This window comes from Bos indicus x Bos taurus, chromosome 22, assembly GCF_003369695.1.
Source record: "Bos indicus x Bos taurus breed Angus x Brahman F1 hybrid chromosome 22, Bos_hybrid_MaternalHap_v2.0, whole genome shotgun sequence".
Classification (NCBI taxonomy): domain Eukaryota; kingdom Metazoa; phylum Chordata; class Mammalia; order Artiodactyla; family Bovidae; genus Bos; species Bos indicus x Bos taurus.
Genome location: NC_040097.1, coordinates 12270353 through 12290833, shown reverse-complemented (window position 1 = coordinate 12290833; position 20481 = coordinate 12270353). Strand labels below are relative to the sequence as shown.

Sequence of the window (20481 nt, the reverse complement as noted above, 5' to 3'; positions counted from 1 at the left end):
ACAGAGAAAGATGCTCCCCCCCCACCAGCCATTTCCTTTCCATCTGCTGGAAACATTTCCACTGCCCCTGCCTTTGTAGGGCAGGACATGATTGTTTCTTCCAGAAAACTGCCATCATGAATGTGCGAATCTGCGGAGGCTGCTGTGAGGTGTGTGTGTGTATGTGTGTGAGTCACTCAGTTGTGTTCAACTCTTAGTGACCCCCGTGGACTATAGCCTCCCAGGCTCCTCTGGGAGTCCATGGAATTCTTCAGGTAAGAATCCTGGAGTGGGTTGCCATTCCCTTCTCCAGGGGATCTTCCTGACCCAGGGATCAGAACCAGGGTCTCCCACATGGCGGGCAGATTCTTTACCATTGGAGGACTAACCTTTAAACACGGGCCCTCGTGTAGACTCAGAGGGTCTCAGAGGGAGACTCAGGCAGACTCTGCACCACTGCTTGTGGCGTCCCTCCTGCTCACAACAACCTGTGCTGTGACTATTGGGTTTGGATTTGTCTGTCATGCTCATCACCCTATCTCCTGCCCAGGGCAGTGCCCGGCATAGAATAGGTTCTGAGCAAGCATTTGTTGAGGGATCGCATGACTGAATGAGGGATCTGGGCACCGAGAGTCCGGGCCACTAGGGATCTCGTGGCTGTGTGGGGATGCTGAGCCTCCTCAGACGTGCTCAGCCATCAGGGAGGGAGCCCAGGAGCACCCCCGACCTTGATCTGCTCCATGGTGAGCGTGGTGTCCCTGGCAGCCTCCTCCAGCAGGGGGCGCATAATCTCCAGCTCCTCCTGCATCTTGGCCACGTCCTCTGCGGTGCGCAGCAGCTGAGGGGTTGGGGGGGCACGGAGAGGAAATCAGGTGTGATAGGGACCAGAGAGCGAGGCCTGGAGGGGAACAAGGGAGAGGGCCCTGCAGGGCTGCCCTCATTCATTCACAAGCGAGAGGCTGTGGCTGGCTGCTTCAGGGGCCCCCAGGTTGCCCAGGGGGCCCCAGAGGAAGGGAGCAGTCCACTAAAAGTCTTTGGGGTGACCTGCTTTGGTCTTGCCCTTGGCCCACCACCTTCGGCGAGGGAAGAGGCTACCCATCTAAACGCTGTGGGCTGCCAACTGACAGGGGTCATGTGGAGTCAGGGCTGAGACAGAATGGGCAGAATCACATGCAGCCAGCGGTTGCCCACGAGGCCCCTGGCCCCACCTTGTCGAGGCCACTCTTCATGCGGTTCTTAGCGGTTTTCAGCTCCTGTTTCTTCTGCCCGACAAGGATGGAGAAGATATTGAGCAGCTCCAGGTAGCTCTTGGGAGTCACATAGTTGTGGCGGGCCAGCTCGGCCAGATACTCGACACACTTCTTGGCCACCGACTGGTGGATATACACGCAGACCTGAATCTGTGGGGAAAGAGATCGAGGATGCCAGTCTGGTAGAGATGGGGCACCAGGGTGCCCTCGAAGCCACTGAAGCCTGGGCCTGGGGAGGGAATCAGGTGCCCCTCACACTCACTCTCACAGGAGGTGATCTCCAGCTAAAGATCACCTACTCTGTAGACAAAAATCCCATGACTCAGAGAAGTCAATAGGCGTTTTCAAGTTCACACAGTTGTCAAGGGCAGAGTTCACTTTGAATTTGGGCCTAAAGGTATCCCAGCTCTTGGCCCAGTGTCTTTGTCACAGCCCCTATGACCTGCCTCTCTCAGAAAGCCCCAACATGGGGCCCCTTTGGGAGACTGTAGCTGGGGAAGGGAGGCCTCCCCAAGGCCTCAGCATGGCTGAACAGCAATGGGCTCATCTGAGCTCTTGGCCCTCAGGTGACCGTCACTTTCTTAGGTTGGGCTAGACATATCTAGCCCTCCCACCCATCTGTGGTCTCTGGGTTGTATCAGGGGGCTCTTCAGAGATGCTGCTATGGAACCCTCTGGGAATAGGATAATGGTGACTGTGAAACTGTGTGTCCAGCCTCCTACATCACCGTGACCACCTTGTGATATTCCTATTATACAGATGAGGAAACTGAGGCTTAGACAGGTAAAGCTGGCTGCCTGGAGACTTCCCATAAGCGGTGCGCCTGGGACTCTCACCCAGACCTTGGTGACCCCAAGCCCAAATCTACACAGTCTCTCCTCACACGAGCTTTCTCCTCACCAAGATACCTACCAGTCCTTCAATTACTTTGGGGGTGGCATCCAGCTCTGGGATCTCACTCAGGAACATGATGGCCACAGACTCCAGGGCCTCTGCCGGCCACTCATTAAACCAGTCAATGGTACAGCAGTTGACCAGGGAGGGGAACTGTCTCAGGCGAGCTCGGAAGACCTCTCCAATGGGGCTGGGGGCAGGGGCTCAAATGAGGCCCTGAAACACTGACACCCCCCCACCCTCCAGGAACCCAGGACCCAGGGTCATTTGACAGCCCTGTGGTGTGTGAGCCAGGACACAGGAGCAGAGCAGCCTGGGCCCAGTGGCGTGGCGGGCAGGCCCAGGCCACTTCCCCGCATGGCAGGCCCGGGTGCTCCCCCACCCCAACCACTGTCCCGTGAGGCTGCGGGGCCGCCCAAACCTCATGCACAGCACCAGGTGGATGCTGCTGCGCACACGCCCAGTGTAGGCGGCCATGAGGTTGGCCTTGGTGGGCTGCAGGCCCTGCTCCTGGATGTACGGCCGCATGGTGTTCATGATCTGGTCTTGCTCATCCATGTTGTAGAGGTTGGGAATGTCGCCCGAGTTCAGGACATTGTTAATGTCCTCCAGGAATGACTCATTCTTGATCTGGGGAGAGCAGGGTGGAGGAAATGAACCTTGATGATGGCCCTGGGGTGTTGGGCTCCACGACCCTGGTCTCCTTGAACCTTAGCAGCAGACCCCTTCCACGGACAGTGCCTCTAGGCTCAGAGAAGCCCAGGGTTACACAGGTGACCTCTCAAGTCGTGGTCGAGGACTCACACCCAGACCCGCCCTGCAGCAGAGACTCTGAACATCGGTGCTTGGCTATGGAAGGGCCTGGGTCCTGGGTGCGACATGCAGTGTCTTCCTCCTCTCTTGCTGGGCCTCTCCACATCTCACAGTTTAATCCACCGGAGAAAACCAGGCCACAGGCAGAAACAGGTCCTTGCCTATCTCATATGGCCAGGGCCTGGCCAGTGCCAGAAGGCACCCTCTCTCACCTGACTACATAAGGGGAGCCCCAGATAGAAGAGCAGGGCTGGCTGGGAGCCTTCTGGGGCTTCAGTTTCAGCCCAACCCCAAATGCCAGTCAGGTTGAAGTGCTGCCCTGTCTGTCTTGAGGTCCCGGACCCACAACCTCTCCTCTTCTCAGCCCTGGAAGAGGCTTCACACCTAGGGAGCTCCAGATGGAGTAGCCCTAGGAAGGAAGCCGTGGGCCCAGCACTGTAGGAGTCCTGTGGTCTTTGAGGTCAGAAGCCATTGACCAGTGAGTGTGGTTCTGCCTGTGGTCAGCCATGGCGCCAGGGGCCTTCTTTACCTCTGGGGATAACCATGATCTATGCCCACCACCCCCCCGTTCTGACAGGCTGGGTTTGACCCCCTGCCCATCTTACAGCCATTCCTCCCAAGATCCACCCCCACTAACAGGGACCTGGACTCAAAAGACTGACCACCATTCTGGATGGCATGCTGGGGTGAGTGGTATCCCGCTCACCCCAGACCCCGCCCACTGCCCATGTAGTGGCACCTGGGTATCTGAGAACAGGAAGGTGATGGGCAGGTTGTGCAAGCCAGCCTTGAGCAAGACCTTCTTGACGTCATCACGCCACTCCGTCATGCCGTAGTTCTTAGACAGCTCGATCTGGAAGCACTCGAACTCAGCCCTGAGACAGTGTTTGGGTAGAGAGTTCAAGGCTTCACTTGAGCCATCTGCTATCGTCCTGGGCAGACTTGCTGACTCCTTGGCCCTCAACCTGCTCTCTGGCCTCCAGGCCTTTGCTGAGGCTGCTCCCTCGGCCCGGAATGCCCTTCCCTTCCATCTGCCAAGCTCTGATTCAGAGAGAAGGCCCATGGCCACCTCCTCCAGGAAGCCCCCCTGGATGCCTGCAGCTACCCGCTGCCTTCCCCACAGCATCACAGGGCCCTGCTGCTGCCTCTCCTTGGAGCCCAGGCCTTCTAGAAGCCTGTGGGCCAAGTGGGTCTGCCCCAGTGCGGAACATGAGGAAGGACAGGGATGGACATGAGTCTGCCCCAAGCCACCCACCGCCCACCATGCCTGGGGGCCCTCACATGTGCGAGGCCAGTCTCGTGAGGGAGCTGCGGCCGCTGCCGCCCACGCCCAGGAGGAGTGCGTTGCCCAGCGCCTGGCGCAGGGTGCGGCTGATGCGGCAGACATGACTCATGGCGTCCATGAAGAGCACCAGCCTCAGCTTGGCTGTGTTGATCTGGTTGTAGTCGTCCATGTACTCCTCGATCACCTGCATCATCTGGGGTGGGGGGCGGGGAATGAGAACAGCTGGGTCCTCCTCCTGTCCCTGTGTGCCCTGTCACCCCCGACAGGGAGGATATCCCCCCCTTCCCTGTGCTCCTTTGGCATGGAGGGATGGTGGGCCTTCAGATGCCGGGTGAATGAGGCCTGACCTGTCCGACACACCGAGGCCTGAGGGTGGGGTCAGAGAGCTGCCTGCTGCCTCCAGGGCTCCCCAGGATGTACCAACCTGGGGCCCCACGAGAGCTACTGAGAACTAGAGAGGATCTCTGTGGGGAGAAACCATCAGGAGCCCCACCCACTCCAGCTTCATCCTGCCACCCTGGGGTCTTGACTCAAGACTCGTGGCCCCAGGGGCCCTGCTGCAGCTCTGTGGGTGGATGACAGCCCCTCAAACGGGTCCCCAATTATGGAGCCAGTCTCAGCTGAACCATAGGCTTGCCCTCAGGAAAGGGCCAAGCGGGGCCTTCTGCATCCATTTGACAGGTGAGGAGATGGGGACTCAGAGGGGCAACTGCTGAAGTCTCCGAGCTGGCCTTCCAGACCAGTGTCCAACCCTCTGGTCAGAGGGTGCTGGTCTCTTAGCAGCGGCCACAGAGGGCCGGGGTCCCAGGGCTAGGGCCCCAGCAGGACCCTCACCTTCCTCTCATTGGTGATGAGCTCGTAGGACTTGACGTCGGAGCCCGGCGACATGAAGTCCCCGTAGAGGATGGGCTGGAAGGGGCAGACCTCTTCAAAGCCCACCTCCCACTCATCCATGTGGCTCTCCAGGAGCTTGTCGAACCAGCCACGGTCCTCGTCGTTCACCAGGCGGTCGCGGAACACGCGGCAGTTCTCGTGGTACCACAGGCGCAGCAGCTGCACCTTGTCCTGCGGCCACCCTGGCGTCAGTGCCCGCCCTCAGCCACCTCTCAATGCCCCAGGGGCCCTGACCTGGGCCTGGCTCTCCCACTGGGACCCAGCAGGACCCTGAGTGTCTGCTGACCCATGGAGGATGCAGTCCACACACTGCTGCCCTGGTCTCCCCACTGCCACCCCCAGCTTTAGGCCCAGCTGTGCCAGCTGGGCACCCAGCTCCTTTAGCTTCAGGGTCCCCCCTCACCCCAGGCTTCCCAGGTGGTACTAGTGTTAAAGAACACGCTTGCCAATACAGGAGACATAGAGACTCAAGTTTGATCCTTGGGTCAGGAAGATCCCCCAGAGAAAGAAAGAAATGGCAACCTGCTCCAGTATTCTTGCCTGGAGAATCCCTTGGACAGAAGAGCCTGGCAGGCTATAGTCCATGGGGTCACAAAGAGTCAGGCATGACTGAAGTGACTTAGCACAGTTTTCAGAGTCCCCACAGCTCCCCAAACCCAGAGCCTGGGAGGGATGCCTGACTCCTTAAACCTTCCTGACACCCCACATCTAACCCCTCACTTGGCCCCCAAGCCCCCTCTGACACTGTCCACATCCTGCTGCCACGTCCATGCTGACTTGCCCGCCTCTCCCCGGGTGATGGGACCAGCCTCAGGAAGCCCCCAGGCTCTTCTCTCGACCCCTTTGCCTGGAGCTTGGAGGGCTATGGCTAGTTTCCTTCCTGTTCACCCTGTCCCTTAGACATCGGGCCCGCACACACTGACCCATCCATCCCCCATTCCAAAGTGCACATCTGCACCCTCCCCAACCCCGGCTCCCATCACCTCCAGGACTCTCTCTCGCTGCAGCCACAGAGCTGCACAGGCACCCAGCACCCTTGACACTGCCCCCTGCTGCACTTCTGCTCCTTCCCCCTGGCACCTTCGGTTCCTAGAAGGCATCCCATGGACTCTGCCCCCAGTTTTCTCATACCCTGGGCTGCCATCAGGAACCCACCAGGCCTTGCCAGGGCCTGGCTCCTGCTTTTGTGTGGCCCCATCACAACCACTATCCTAGGCATGGATTTCACCAGCAAGATGGGACTCAGCTGCATGAAGCTCCTGGGGGCTTGGCACCTGCTGATGCCAAGTTCTGCCCCCAGCAGCAGGGCCTGACCAGATCAAGGCTGAGGAGTTGATCAGGAAGGCCTAAAACTGGGGTCCTGGGAGGACCATGAGGGCAGTGTGGGCACTCGCTACTGGACACTTGGGGAGGGGGCCCACCAGTCCTCACCTCGACCTTGGCTGGGTCGGCCATGAGCATTCCCTGGAAGACCTTGGAGAGGTCCCGCAGGTTGAAGGTGTAGTGGGACTTGGCCGGGGTGGGCAGCAGCTGGGAGGTGATGGTGGAGTACACCATGATGGTGGCTTCCACGAGGGGATCCGTGAAGTGGGCGATGTTGGGGGCCCCAGCTAAAGGAACGGGAGAGCAGACCTGGGTCACGGCCCCTGCAGATCCGGGGCTGTGTCCTCCGCACACGCCTTTCCCCAGCCTGCAGGCTTGGACCGCCCACCCCCCACCCCCGCAGCCCTCTCAGATGCTAACTCTGACAAGGTCTTCCTGGCGACCCCCACCACGGGGTGAGGAATCTCTCGCTGGGAGCGCCCCACTTTTATATCTTTATCACTGACCTAGCCTGTCCCTGTGTTGGGGTGCTGGGATACAGTTGTGGAATTGGAGACACTAAAGGGATCAGACCTGGATGAAATGCGCTGCTTGGAGCCATGCATGGGGAGGGGTGCATGGCCCACATGGAGGTAAGGAGTGCACTGCCGTGGGTGTGGAAGCGTGGGCTCAGCCAGGACTTTGGGGGCTTATCACCCCCTTGCATTTTTACCACTAACACAATCTATTTGCTTGTGCTCTGAAAACCATCCAGTTTTTTGCTGGGAACCAAAATTCTGTCAGGGGGAATTTGGGGCAGAGGGAGCCTCCACAAAGAGGAAAAAAGGCAAAGAAGGGGCAGAAGGGCTCACTAGCCCTAACATGGGCTCCTCTGTTAACATGGGGACTGTTTTAGGTGCTGGGCACAGGGGGTGGCCCCCGCAGACACACTTCTTACCCCAGTAAGCTGACATTCTTGGTGAGGAAGACAGACTCTGACCAGTTAACAGGAGACTGAATAAGCTGGGTTGGGACATTTGATATAAATGCTGGGGAGGCCTTGTTCAAGAGTGTATAGGAACAGAGACCTGAAGCCCTGAGGGGCCAAGCAGGCCCAGAACTGGAGGAGGGACACTCACCTTGCTTCTACTATCATATGGGCATGGGCCCAGGCCCTGACCAGCCACGCAACAGGTGACTGACCCTATGGAGGCTGTCGGTGCGGGGCGACCTTTGCTCCGACACTGTCCTGAGGTCCCTACAGGAGCCTGAGGAGGGCTCACTGTGGCCCCTGGGACCCAAGCCTCAGCCACATCCAACTTGAGTCCAGGGCTGCCCCTGGAACAAGGGCCCTTGCCCCCTCCAGGCCCTGCCCAGGGTACTGGGCACTACACTTACGCACGGGCTCCCGGTAACTCTTTTCTCCGAGGAGTCCATCTAGAGGGTGGAGGGAGAGACAAGGGCTCAGAGTTAGGTGAGCCACTTGCTGCCCACCTTGACCGGCTATTCCCAGCTGAGCAGCCCCAGAGCAGCCCCTGACCACCATCCCCTCCTCAGAGCCACACGGCCCCACCCCTAAGCTGGGCATGGAGGCAAGCTCTGGCAGGCCAGAGGAGGGAAAGCCTGACTCCCCTCACCCACCACCTGGCACAGTGCCAAGTGGAGTTCAAAGGTCAGAGTGTGTTCTTGGTGGGAAGTGGACTGGTTGGGGAAACTGCATCCTGGGGCGGACCTTTCTTCAAGCCTCATGGAAGATGAGGACCACTTTGTTCACTCTATCTTGGTGGTATTTCCTCATGTTCAAAAGTATCAATAACATCTCTCCACCAGAGATTCTAAAATATGTGTGTGTGCTTATATGGGTGAACGTACATGTTTGCATATGTATAAATCACATATTCAGCAGTTTCCATGTGCCAGCTTCATACCAGATGCTCTACATGCAGTGTCTTATTTAACCTTCACAACTTGGGGTGATGGGCACTAATATTGTCACCCATTTTAGATGAAGAAACTCTGGCCCAGAGAGGTTCATGAACTGGCCCAAGATAACAGAGCTGAGTAAAGGGTGGAGCCAGTGGTTCAGCCACCCCGCTCTTCCCAGCGTGGCTCATTGGACCTGGGCTTCTGCTGGAGCCCACAGCCTCCCCCACTCCTGCCTGGTACTTACCCACCCAACTGCCCAGGATGGTGGAGAAGATGCGCTTCTTGCTGACCTCATCCATCTCAGCAAAGGACAGGTAGTTGAAGTGGCGGGTCAACCGTGGGGTGATGGCATTTCTGCCTCCACCAGGGGGGCCCATGGCACAGACAAAGTTGATGTCCACCAGCTGCTTGAAGGCTCCTGGAGTGGGAGTAGGAAGTCAGAAGCCCCTGCCAGGGGCTACATTAAGGCTTCTGTAGGCCCTGAGCACTTCCACCTTCATGGGCCTCCTCCTCCATTAAAAAAATTTTTTTTTTAGTTATACTTTACAACAGCATTAGTAATATAGACAAACGCGTTAACATCATACATTTTAAATGCTCTGGGAAAATGTTCATTTTCCCCTTGCTTTTAAAAGAGATTAGGACACTTTTGTGGACCCTCTATGAGTCAGCACACCCCACCCCATCCCCTGGCCCAGGCTGAACACACGCACCGATGATCTTGCGGTCATACCAGCCGCCGTGGTCCATCCACTGGCGCAACAGCTCAATGGGTGGCTGGGCGCCATAGGTCTCCAAGGCTGGCATGTTCAGGTCATCGATGAAGAAGATGAAGTTGCGCCCCAGGGGCGGCCCGAACACACCTTTCCGCCTGCGGGGAGGGGCTGTGTGAGCCCAGGGCACACGGCACCAGGTGCTCAGGGAGTCCAAGGCTGCAGGATGGCAGCTCCACCTCTGGGAGGCCCTCACTGACTTCAGCCTCCCCCAGATCGCTGGGCCTCTTGAGGAGCTCCTTGTCACATTCTGAGTGTCCTGGGACATCACATCTGGCTGCCCTGAGTCTTGCCTCCAGGCAGACGGATAACAAGCCCTACCCAAGTGCCCGGCCCAGGGAGGGTGCCCACAGATGGGCTCAGGGGAATCCTGATAGAAGAAGGGTACAAGGGCACCTAGGGCCCACCCAGGAGGGGAGGGGACACAGAAGCTGGCTGAGCCAGGCTGGGGGACATGGGGACCCCGGAAGGAGCCAGGGGCTTGCCTCTTGTCCAGCTTGCTGTCGATGAGGTCCTGCGTTTGGTTGGCCGAGGTGCGGGCAGAGAAGGTGAGGAAGTGGCTGATGTATTCCAGAGGCAGGTTTTTGAGGAGCTTGTTGGAGATGGTGAGGGTCTTCCCTGTGCCTGTGGGCCCGATGCACAGCACCTAGGAGAGGGGGGTCACGGGGTCAGAGCGTCCTCACAGGGCCCGATGCGCAGTGGGAGCTGCTGCCCTGTCAGTGCGGGAGGCCGGTCACTGCCGGCCTAGGCCTTGGGGTGAGGGGGTGCTGGGGTGGCGGGGGCACTCACGGGCTTGTGGTTGGTGAGCAGCATGTCTAGCAGGTAGGACATCTGGATGGTGTCCGTGGTTGGCACGATGATGCTGCAGTAGTTGGTGTCTGGCATCATGGTGAATGTGGTGGAGGAGTCCATCCACTTCACCCAGGCGACCTGGAACCACAGGAGGCACAGGCCGGGCCTGAAACCTCTCCTCGTTCCCGTCCAGGCTGAGTGTACCAAGAGGGCAAGGAGCTGCACGGTCGGGCAAGAGGGTCCAGCGGAGGGGCTGCTCCTGGTAGAAATAGGAGTCCCTCTGCCCTGCTTTACGCACAGGGTGGGGGACTCCCGGAACAAACCTCCAGGAATCCGGGGCTCTCTGCACACAGCTGCCCAAGTGAAGGCTTCACCGCATCCAGTTTACCTCCAGTGGGGCCAGTCTCTGGGTCTCTGCATATGAGGGAAGTCCTCCGGGAACTGGACAACCCAGAATGCAAAGCTCTTTGCTGTTAACTTTAGGCTTCCCAAGCCTATGGGGGCCACAACTGTGGGACTGGCATCACCTGGATACTGAGAAGTCACCTGGCCTGGTCTCCCCTGCCATCCCCAACTGCACGAATCCCTTCACCCACCCACAGCCCTGACTCAACTTGTAGACCTTCCTCTCTGTGGTCAAATCAACATGTCCCACTGGGGATGGCACTGATGGTTAGACTCATGTGTGAGACCCCCAGCAGGACCGTGTGTGGCGACCACCTCTGAGGTGCCTCTCTGGCCACTCCTCCTTCTGGGCTGGGGTCCTGATGCCACGAGGGTAGGTTCATGGAGCCCTTGCTGGCTGAGAGGAGTGATGGGGACACTGAGACAGGCCATGGGGGCTTACTCCTCCACTCTTGGGGAGCCCCACCCCTGGGCAAATGGGGCTCTTAAGTAGAACCAAGTTGATGAATCCCTGGGCTCAGCAGCAAGATGGGACAGGCAGTGCACATGGTTGAGAAGGGAGGCACTCTGTCATCCCCCAGTCCCAGGTTCAAGGCCAGCTCTGACACCGACTAGCTGGGTATGACTGTTCTGAGTCCCAGTTTCCTTGTTTGGGAAATGGACCCACTAGTAACCACCCTGTGGGTCTGTGAGGATTCACGAGATGACGCAAATAACCCCAGTATGACACCTGTGGCCATCAGCAAGGCCTCCTCTCTGCAGCCATTGAGTAGGACAGCTACCACCTGACCGCCTCCCTCCCCTCCCTGCTCCCCGTGCTGGTCCTGGGACCAGGCCTCCGTCACCTGCTTGCCCTCCTCCTCCTCGTCGTCGTCATCACTGGTGCTGCTGATGCCACCGTCCTCCAGCCTATAATCAAACACCAGCCCCTCCTCTGGGAAGAGCAAGGCCACCTGCGAGGGATCAGGGGGGGAAAAAAAACAGGTGATGAGGCCCAGTCGCTTACGTGGCTACTTGTTGTCCCTGGGGCCCTGGGCCTGGGGGACAGCCCCACAACACCCAGCATTCAGCATACACGTCCCAGCCCTTGGAGCCCAGCCCAGGGGCGGCTGCCTCTCACGTTTTCCGTCTTCATTTTGATCCTGAGCCAGTGGCTGAAGTTGTTACGGCTGGTGCTGTCCCCCGTGGCACCCACACTCCAGATGAGGGAGAAGATGAACCAGGGCTCGATCAGCTCAGGGATGCGGCTCAGCTTCTCGGGCGGCATCTTCTTGAGGCCCTGGGGACAGAGGCGGGAACAGAACTGAGCGACCTGAGGAAGCCAGGGGGGGTGGGGGTGGGGGTCGTCCCTTGGCCTCTGCAGCAGACTGGACGGGGGTGTCCCATGAACCATGTGAGCCAATCCGATTCTCTCTTCCAGGAAGCTGGACTTGGGATTTGGGGCCCTTGGGTGAGGCAAGCAGGGCAGGAAGGAGCAGGCTGCAGTCCACAACTCAGAGTCTCACTTCTTTGGGCAGGAAGGGCTTGAAGAAGCAGTCCAGCAGCTTGAGGAGACTCGTGGTCAGGTTGCTGTTGGTTGAGGCGATCACCTCCTTCACCGAGGACCGGACGAAAGCAAGGGACTCCTGCAGAGGATGGGCACCCCACTCTTGTGGCTGTTGGCATAGCACCCGGCTGCCCCCACCTGGGCCAGCACACTGTGGCTCCCTCACCTCCAGGAAGGAGATAAAGAGGGACTTGAACTGCTCCTCAAAGGGCCTGAGTAAGGCAGGGATACGCCTCAGCCAGCACTCGACAAAGGGCATGAGCCCCAGGATGCTGGGTTCCAGGTACACCATGCCGCAGCGGGATACTGTGGCTGGGGAGGCCACCGCCAGGTCTTGCACCTCGAACATCATGGTCATCGCCTGCCGAGATGAACTGCATGAGCTGCTGGCCCCCAGGGCAGGGGAAAGGGCTGTGGGGCCATGGGGAGGGGCTGCCCGTCCTGCAACAGTGGGCAGGCCCCGGGGCAGGTGGTGGGCCAGGCTCAGTGCTGGGGTAGGGGCAAAGACAGGAACCCTTGGGCCTCAGCTGATCATGTGGCTCTTGCTGGAGCCTCGGGGAGGAGTCTAAGTCAGGAGGTTCCTGGAAGCCGTCTGGCCAGCCTGGGGTCAGGGCATTTTGGGGTCCCTGGAGCCCTTGGGAGATCTGATGGGAGCTGTGTGCTCTGCTCCAGAGCCCCCAACCTGTGTACCTGGACACAGGGTCACACTGGCCTCTGTACCACCTGTACCCCAGACTCCAGGCACATTGCCAGGATGCCTGAGCCAATCTGGGCCAAAATGGCTGTGAGTGGGCCTGGGGAGCACAGAGCAGTATCAGCTAAGACTGAGGTGTTTGTCCTGAGCTGAGAGCATTGCAGAAAGTGGGTCTGCTGCAAGGGAAGCACCAAGCAGCTGTGCGGGACGTGCCTCAGGTACAGGAGCCTGGGGATGGGGAGGGTGCCGCAGCCCGGAGAGGAAAGGGTGCGGGGTGGGGGGGGTGGTGAGGCTTGGCCAGCCTGGTGTGGCCCCTGGGCCCACCCAGTTGCAGAGGACAGCGGGGTGAGTGGACAGGCAGACGGACCTCTGTGAGCTTGATGATCTCCCCAGAGCTGAGGCACAGCTTCTTGTTGTCGTCGAGCACCGTGTTCATGTTCTCAATCCAGACGGCGTCCACTGGCCCATCGAACATGTACCACTTCTTGCTGGTGTCGGAGGTGATGGCCCCCATCCGGATGAGGGAGGAGAAGATCCCATCTGTCCTGCAGCCACCAGGGAGGAGAGGGCTGTGGGCACTGGAGGCGGAGGGCCGTGGGTGCCAGGGAGGAAGGGCACAGCTGTCTCCCAGGGAAACCTGGATCCAGGCTGGTCCTGCTCTGCGTTTTTTTTTTTTTTGTCTTAAGTACCTTCATTCATTTAAAAATTATAGTAGGGAAAATAGGACTTTTTGGTGTAGTATGATATAATGAAAACGTGTGGTTCTATTCTCTCCCTGCTGTGCTGTGCTTAGTCATTCAGTCATGTTTGACTCTTTGTGACCCCATAGACAGTAGCCCACCAGGCTTCTCTGTTCGTGGGGATTCTCCAGGCAAGAATACTGGAGTGGGTTGCCATGCTCTCCTCTTCCTGCTGAGTCCTCACTAAAGTTACATTAAAAGAAGATGGAAAGTGATACCCTCAAAAGAAAAGGAAGATGGGGAGGAGGGAACACAGAAGTAGAGGCCCACATGGGCCCAGAAGATGCACAGAGGTGGAGAAGGGGTAAATGACCTCTCAGAGAAAGCAGAGTCACAAGAGTATCTAGTTCCTGCCACAGACCCAGGAAGGCTCAGACTTCAGAGGCACCAAATGCGAGGGAAGTGGGTGGGTCGAAGGGCATTTTTCTGATCTGGTCCCCGGACCCCAACCTGCCCACATAAGAGCCTGGAGTGGCTGTGATTGAGACCCTTCACCAGAAACGGGGGAAGCTGGACAGGCCCATGTTCAGAAAGACAGGTGACTGCCCTTCTCCAGTGCCCATTCCCCACTGGGTTCCCAGAACACTGGGACCAAGAAGAAGACACCCCAGCAGGAGACTGGAGACTCCTCTGGAAAAACAGAATAGCCCCAGAGAAAACCTTCTAGTGCTGACTGGTGGGCCTCTAGTCAGCTCCATGCACTTCCCCCTAAAATGCACACCTCGGCCTGGGAGCACAGGCCCCGAAGAGGGAGCACCAGCTCTCGTGGGTGCTGACAATAATCATCAACTTTTCCTGAGTGCTTGCCATGTGCTACACTGTCCCAGCCATCTCCCGTATTTTTATCCCGACTTTGCAGGTGAGGGACAAAGGTCCGGGGTTGGGGGGATGAGATGCGGCACTCAGTGAGGAAGCACACTGGTGCCAAGAGTCCCAGGAAGTTGGGCTCCAGAGCCAGAGCTCCCAATCTCCCACTCAGCTGGGGGAGGGAGGGGGCCAGGGACCCACAGGCTGCAGAGGTTTAGGAGCACGGCGGTCACTGGAAGGGTCCCGGGCCACTCACCACTCATGGGTGAGCAGGTCAAACTCCCCATACAACTGTCCCATGGTGATGGACTTGGGGTTGAGCACGTAGTAGCTGACGGCCTCGTACACACCGCCGCTGATGGACGGCTGCCCTTTCAGTGACGTCATGGCGGCGGCCAGGACTCTGTAACACTGGGGAAATGGCCAGCCAAGAGTGAGCCTCCAAGCTCCCTGGAGAGCAGGGCTGGCACGGGCTATGGGCCTCAGGGAGCAGCAGGGTATTCTAAAGGCCCAGGAGGCACAAGCGGGGGCCAAGACCCCTGCTGCTGAGGCTGCCCTGCCCTCAGGCCCACTGTGTGGGCACTGGGCCACCCAGCTTGGCTCCACTTAAGTTACTCTCTTTTTTTTTCTTTTTAAAATTTTTATTTTATGTTAGAATATAGAGAACGAATTTATGTTTGCCAGAGGGGAAGGGCGAGGGGGAGGGGTAGATTGGGAGTTTGGGACTGACATGTACACACTGCTATATTTAAAGCAGATAATCAGGGCCTTCTCTAGTAGTCCAGTGGCTAAGACTCTGCGCTCCCAATACAGGGGGCCTGCATTTGATACCTGGTCAGGGAACTAGATCCCACACGATGCAACGAAGACTTGGCACACCCAAATAAATAAAGTAGAAAACCAGCAAGGACCTACAGTCCAGCACAGGGGACGCTTACGTTACTCTTGCCGGAGCCTGTGGGCCCGACGAGCATGAGGCCGTGCCGCACCACCGTGGTCTCGTAGAGCTGGATACACTTGGTCAGGAATCCTGGAGGGACATGGCAGGGGGCCCGGGGTCAGAGTAGGGGCTTAGATCCTGGCTCTGCCACTAGTTCGCTGTGACCTCTGGTGGGTTACCTCACTCCCTGCGCCTCAGTTTCCTCCTCTGTGAAATGGGGTGGCAGTAGTTCCTACCTCACGAGGCCTGTGAAGCCCTGAGCCTCCATGAGCACGGAGGGTTTGGAGAGCTTCCAGGTCGATGAGCACCTTCACAGGCCGGGAGGGCGACTCACCCCAACTCCATAGGGACAGACCTCACCCCGTGTAGCCCTTTATCCTGCTGTTACCTGTATCCTTTATCATTATCACATCCTTTTTTAAACAATAAACCAGCAAACATTCCTGTTTCCCTGAGTTCTGTGAGTTGTTCTAGCAAATGATCAAGCCTGAGGAGGGGGGCATGGGAACCTGTGATCTGTAGCCAAGCAGAACAGAAGCTGTGGGTAACCTGGGGACCTCACACTCATGACTGGTGTCTGAAGGGGGTGCAGTCTTGTGGAACTGAGCCCTTAGAATGTGGGGTCTGTGCTGACCCTGATTCGTGTCAGATTTGAACTGACCTGTGGAACACTCAGGCGTGTTAGAGAACAGATGAGTTTGAGGTAAAACCCCACACCTCTGGTGTCAGAAGTGTTGAATGTGAGAATGAAGGTGAAAGTTTTTCTTCAGCTCCCATCACTTGAAGGGTCCCAGTGGAGACAGGGGCACAGAGCCCCAGCCCGCAGCATGCTTGGCCAGGTGTGAGGGACCCTGAGGCTGGACTGCGAGCCTGGCACAGCTGGACCTAGCCCTCTTCTGGTGCCCACAGGACTGCGGGGCAGGGCCAGGGCGCACCGTCCACGTCCTTCAGGTTGCTCTTCTCGCAGGCCTTGCGGATGGCCTTGTCCAGGATGCCGTAGTCAGTCTCCTCCTCCTTGATGGTGGGGAACAGGTCAGACACGATCCCAGAGAAGAGCTTGAGGTCCTCCTGCAGGAACTTGGGCACATTCACGTCTCGGATGGCCCGGAGGCAAATCAGCTCCTGCAGCAGAGGCCCAGGTCAGATGACCCTCGACCCTCAAGCTGCTCCGGAGCCCTCCTGGACCGCCCACCCCCCAAGACCCCCACCACCAGAGCTCCCCTGGAGCCCTCGGGCACCTCTTTGAATGGAGCTCACCTCGTCCATGCTGGGGTTTTCTCGCTTAAGGTTCCCAGCAGCTGAGATCACAGTCTTCACGGCTCTCATCCCGAAGTCATAGTGGTCCTGTCACCACCAAAAAGAAGAGGGGCGGTGGGCATTGTCCCTCTTGGGGCTTCTGGGGAGCACTCAGCCTCCCACCTGACACCTGGCTGGGCCTCATCGCCCAGCTCGTGGCTGATGTTGCTCCCCCTGCAGGCTGTCAGCACCCGCTCACACACCCCAGCCTGGGCTGGGCACTGCACTTCGCACTCCTCTGCTGTCTCTACTTCACTGCCCCAGCCGCTCTCTCCATTTACCAGAGAGAGCACCCTGCCTGCCTCCTGGCCCCTGAGGGTGAGGTGTCTGCCTTCGTCACGGCCCAGTCCCTGCGGTCCCACCCAGCACAGCGCCAAGGGCAGGGAGGCACTCAGGTTTTATTTACAGTGAGAATGAAGGAGTTTCCCTTTTAACACACATCACCTCTCTCCAGACCCACCCTCTTGACCACGCTACCATGGCTTTTCCCACTTTTGCCGCTGGGTCCATCTCTCTCCATTATACAGCAGGTGTGATGGAAATATCAAGCTCATCGTTTTGCCCCATGGTGTCAGACCATGAGGCTACATACACCTGGGCCCAACCCACAGACCAGCATGTTCCCCAGAAATCTTGGGCTTGGAGCTGGATGCAAAGACTGGGCTTGGCTTCGGGTCATCAGCACTTGGGAAGGGGTGAGCACTTTCCAGAACTGTGTGGGGGATAGTGGCTCTGTTACTGGAGATTGGTGGGGGCATTTTTGAAAGCAGACAGTTAGAAAGAAGGGTGTGTGGAGGTGCTGACACCATGATGCACCCTGTGGGGAGCTGCTCTTTCTCCTAGCAATAGATTGCTCTTCTAGCCCATGGTTTTTGGTACCAAAAACACCGGGCCAAAGGCAAGTATAGTCTCCCAAGCCACAGGGATGGCTGTTCATGCATGAACAGGTCACCTAGAGAGGGCCCATGAGGGTGACAACAGAGACTTATTTCTGGGACCATTAAGAAACGAAGCCGGTAGCATCTGAGCCCAGGGTCGGGGCTCATCTCTGCTACTGTAAAGGGGCAGCCTGCCTGAGACAGGAGCCCAAATGGAAAGCTCATCCACCAGCCCCGGTGCCTGAACCAGTAGCACCTACCCCTAGATGCAGGCCCAGCTCACCGAGGGGCAAGCCCTCCTGCTGGGAGGCTCCAGGGGAGGTGGGGCTGGCTGTCTCCCTCTGGTCCCATGCAACCTAGGTACGCCTGCTCCCCAGCCTTGGCTGTGTGGCGCTTGGGCCCTTACTGGCCAACCCTCCTTGCACCTGCACTAGCCCAGGTGGCCATCTGTTCCTGGCTCCTGCTCCAGCTCCCCTGCACACACGTGAGCCTGGCCAGGCTCCTGGCTGCTTCGGGCCTCAGTGTCCTCAGCTGAGAAGTGGGGGCGTGATTCCTACCTCGGAGGGTTGCAGGGAGAAGACAGCAGCTCCCAGACCCTGGAACCTGCTCCGGGCAGGATCTCACCTGGGAACTGAGCTGCTCAGAGGACAGCTTGAAGGTGGTCGTGATCTTCTTGGCCAGCACATTGGCCTCGTTGAAGCCAAAGGAGTAGAGAGAAATCTCCGCAATCATGGCATAATCCGGAACCATCATGGCCACGGGCCGGAAGAGTGCCTGGGGCACAGAGTATCTGCGTGAATGGAGAGGCCGACCTCCCCTCCCAGAGCATCACCCACTTTCTGGACTGTCTGGTCCTCAGAAGGCGGCTCCACTGCCCTCCTCCCTTGCCAGCACTTGGATCCTCTCTCCACTGCGCCTGCCATAGCTGAGGCTTGTACTCCCCTATGGGTGGATCCCTATGCCCGTTAGAAACCAGTCCTCTGTGTTGACGTGAACCTGCCCTTGCCTTCTCCCAGGCCCTGAGGACAAGCCTGGCCCTTCCTCTCCATGGCTGGGGGATCCCTGGGCAGGAGGGCTGCCATGGGGAAGCACAGTCCCTGATGTCCAGCAGCTGTGTCCCTGCATAAGCATGTGAGCATCTCTGAGCCCAGGCCACAGCTCCGCTGTTTCCCAGTGCCCTGAGCAGCCTTCCAGACCAACCCAGGCCTGAACTCACCTTCAGGTTATCAGGCAGCTCAGTGCGGCCAGCGTATCCCGGATTCATGGTGATAAACACAGCACAAGACGGCACGAGTGGGATCTCGACGCCTTCAAACATGAAGCGCTCCACCTGCGGGGGTGGGGAGGGCTTGGCACACCCATCCCATGCTCTGGATGGTCCCCTCATCCCACTGATGGTCCTGGCTATAACAGGTCAGCCTGGATTGACCCTTGACCATGGATTGGCTCTTCTCCCAGGATCTGGCCTAAGACCTCTGGTCCCAGTGGCGACCTCTGGCCTCCCAGCTCCCAGCTCCCTGAGGTCTTCACACATCTACTTCCACCCCCAGGATGGGGTAAGGATACGGGGCTCCCTGGCTGGCTACAAAAGTCCCCTCACAGACAGCTCTGCTAGGTGGTTGGGGGAATGCCCAGTTCCCTGTGAGATGAGAGAGGCTGGGCTCAGGGCAGAGGCCCAAACGCCTGGTTTCCCATCCCGCCAGTGTAGGGGGGTTGCAAGGCAGCATGGGCGGGGTGGGTACAGTTGAAGTGAAAAGGTGGTCAGTTACAGGAGACGTGGAGGGAAGGCTGCCCCAGAACTCACCCGCTGTTGCTGCGCCTTCTGGATGGTGGTGATCTGCTGGGCCACCACAGACAGCACCTCGATATCAATGCGATTGAACTCATCGAAGCAGGCCCAGGCGCCAGCACTGAGGGGAAAACATCGCAGAGGCATATGAGTTCAGAGCCCCCCTGGCACCTCCAAGGGCCCCTGCTGGGAGGCGACCACTGCTGCCTCTGTGGCCATCTCGGTCAGCTCAGCCACAGCCCCACCAGCCGTACCCCTTCCCAGTGCCGCCAGGGGCCAGGCCTCGACTCCTGTTGTTCCGCCCCACCCCCTCCAGCACCCCGCTAGGCTCCTCTTGGGGCAGGGTCCCCGCAAGAGCGCGGCCTCCCTGCCCTGTCTGTGCCACCCGCACACCCAGCCTCACCTGGCCAGGCCCTTGAAGAACTTGCCCATGGCCATGAAGTCGAGCTGGTCGGAGCAGTTGAACACAACGGTTTGGATGGCCAAGGCCTTGCCCAGGTCTTTTGTGGTCTCAGTTTTCCCTGTACCAGCTGGGCCAGCTGGGGCGCCCCCAAACTTGAGGTGCAGGGCCCCAGTCAGGGTCAGGTAGCACCTGAGGGGGTGAGAGGTGAGGGGCGGGGCCCTGCACCTTCTCAGGAGTCCCACAGACTCGAGAGAGCCCCACCCTCCGCTGTCTTGGGCCCCGGGGAGGGGTGACTCCTGCCCCTCCGCGTGCTGAGGGCGCCAAGCACGCCCAGCCCTGGCTGCAGGGAACCGGTCTGGAGCCCTCAGCCACCTGACCAGTGCTCCCCACCCCATGGCCCTGCAGACTCAGGGACCTGCCAGATGGCTGACCTCTGGTCACTCTTCCTTTTATTCCTCAAAACCCAGCTTGAGAATTCAGTTGCTGCTAAATACAGGCAGCCAGAGGAAGCAACTGAGGGCTTTAGGAAGAAGTGTTCACTTTGTCAAGGGACTTGCCCCCTGTTTCTCTCAAGATCAGCTGCTCTGTTATGGTGAAAGGAAGATCTGACTGATAAAACCCGTAAAGCCCACGCCCACTTGATGCTTACTGAGCACCACACAGGTGCTAAGAGCTTTACACGGCAGCTCAAGAAACTCTCCTGACTGCCCAGAGGAGGCTGCAGAGGAAACTGAGGCACAGGGGGCTTGAGCCACCCGCCCAAGGTCATGAAGCCCATGACGAGCAAGAGACAGTTAAACAAGCCCCAAAGCTGAGCTCCTAATGTTTGACTGTCTGGTTCATCACAGATGAACTGCACTCTGTGGGTCCTGGACTCCTGGGCCAGCCAGTGTGGGAGAGGGCGTGGGGAGGGGGCGCTCACCTGTCCGTGAGGGGCGTGATCACCAGCCTACCGCTGTTGCCAAGGTACTCGTAGCCGTAGATGAACTCGGCATTCACAGCCCGGATGTACAGGTTGTTATTCATCCAGTAGTACCTGGCATTGCAGGGAGATGGGTTCCCAGGGCATGTGGAC

General features: G+C 58.6%; 1 protein-coding gene across 1 annotated transcript in view; it reads right to left on the bottom strand.

The window, feature by feature from the left end:
• Positions 1–20481, bottom strand: part of DNAH1 (dynein axonemal heavy chain 1) — a 77096-nt gene that overhangs the window by 12973 nt on the left and 43642 nt on the right. The window contains exons 28-54 of the mRNA XM_027522338.1: positions 20329–20442; positions 19407–19595; positions 19019–19124; positions 18431–18544; positions 17839–17988; positions 16298–16384; positions 15976–16162; positions 15039–15130; positions 14357–14511; positions 12921–13098; positions 12026–12220; positions 11819–11938; positions 11434–11592; positions 11159–11266; positions 9906–10046; positions 9602–9762; positions 9057–9214; positions 8588–8761; positions 7816–7854; positions 6547–6725; positions 5056–5286; positions 4218–4414; positions 3676–3811; positions 2545–2753; positions 2142–2313; positions 1188–1379; positions 707–817 (exon numbers count right to left, since the gene is read on the bottom strand). Coding sequence (XP_027378139.1) covers positions 707–817; positions 1188–1379; positions 2142–2313; positions 2545–2753; positions 3676–3811; positions 4218–4414; positions 5056–5286; positions 6547–6725; positions 7816–7854; positions 8588–8761; positions 9057–9214; positions 9602–9762; positions 9906–10046; positions 11159–11266; positions 11434–11592; positions 11819–11938; positions 12026–12220; positions 12921–13098; positions 14357–14511; positions 15039–15130; positions 15976–16162; positions 16298–16384; positions 17839–17988; positions 18431–18544; positions 19019–19124; positions 19407–19595; positions 20329–20442 — 4054 coding nt within the window. The remainder of the gene's footprint in view (positions 1–706; positions 818–1187; positions 1380–2141; positions 2314–2544; positions 2754–3675; positions 3812–4217; positions 4415–5055; positions 5287–6546; positions 6726–7815; positions 7855–8587; positions 8762–9056; positions 9215–9601; positions 9763–9905; positions 10047–11158; positions 11267–11433; positions 11593–11818; positions 11939–12025; positions 12221–12920; positions 13099–14356; positions 14512–15038; positions 15131–15975; positions 16163–16297; positions 16385–17838; positions 17989–18430; positions 18545–19018; positions 19125–19406; positions 19596–20328; positions 20443–20481) is intronic.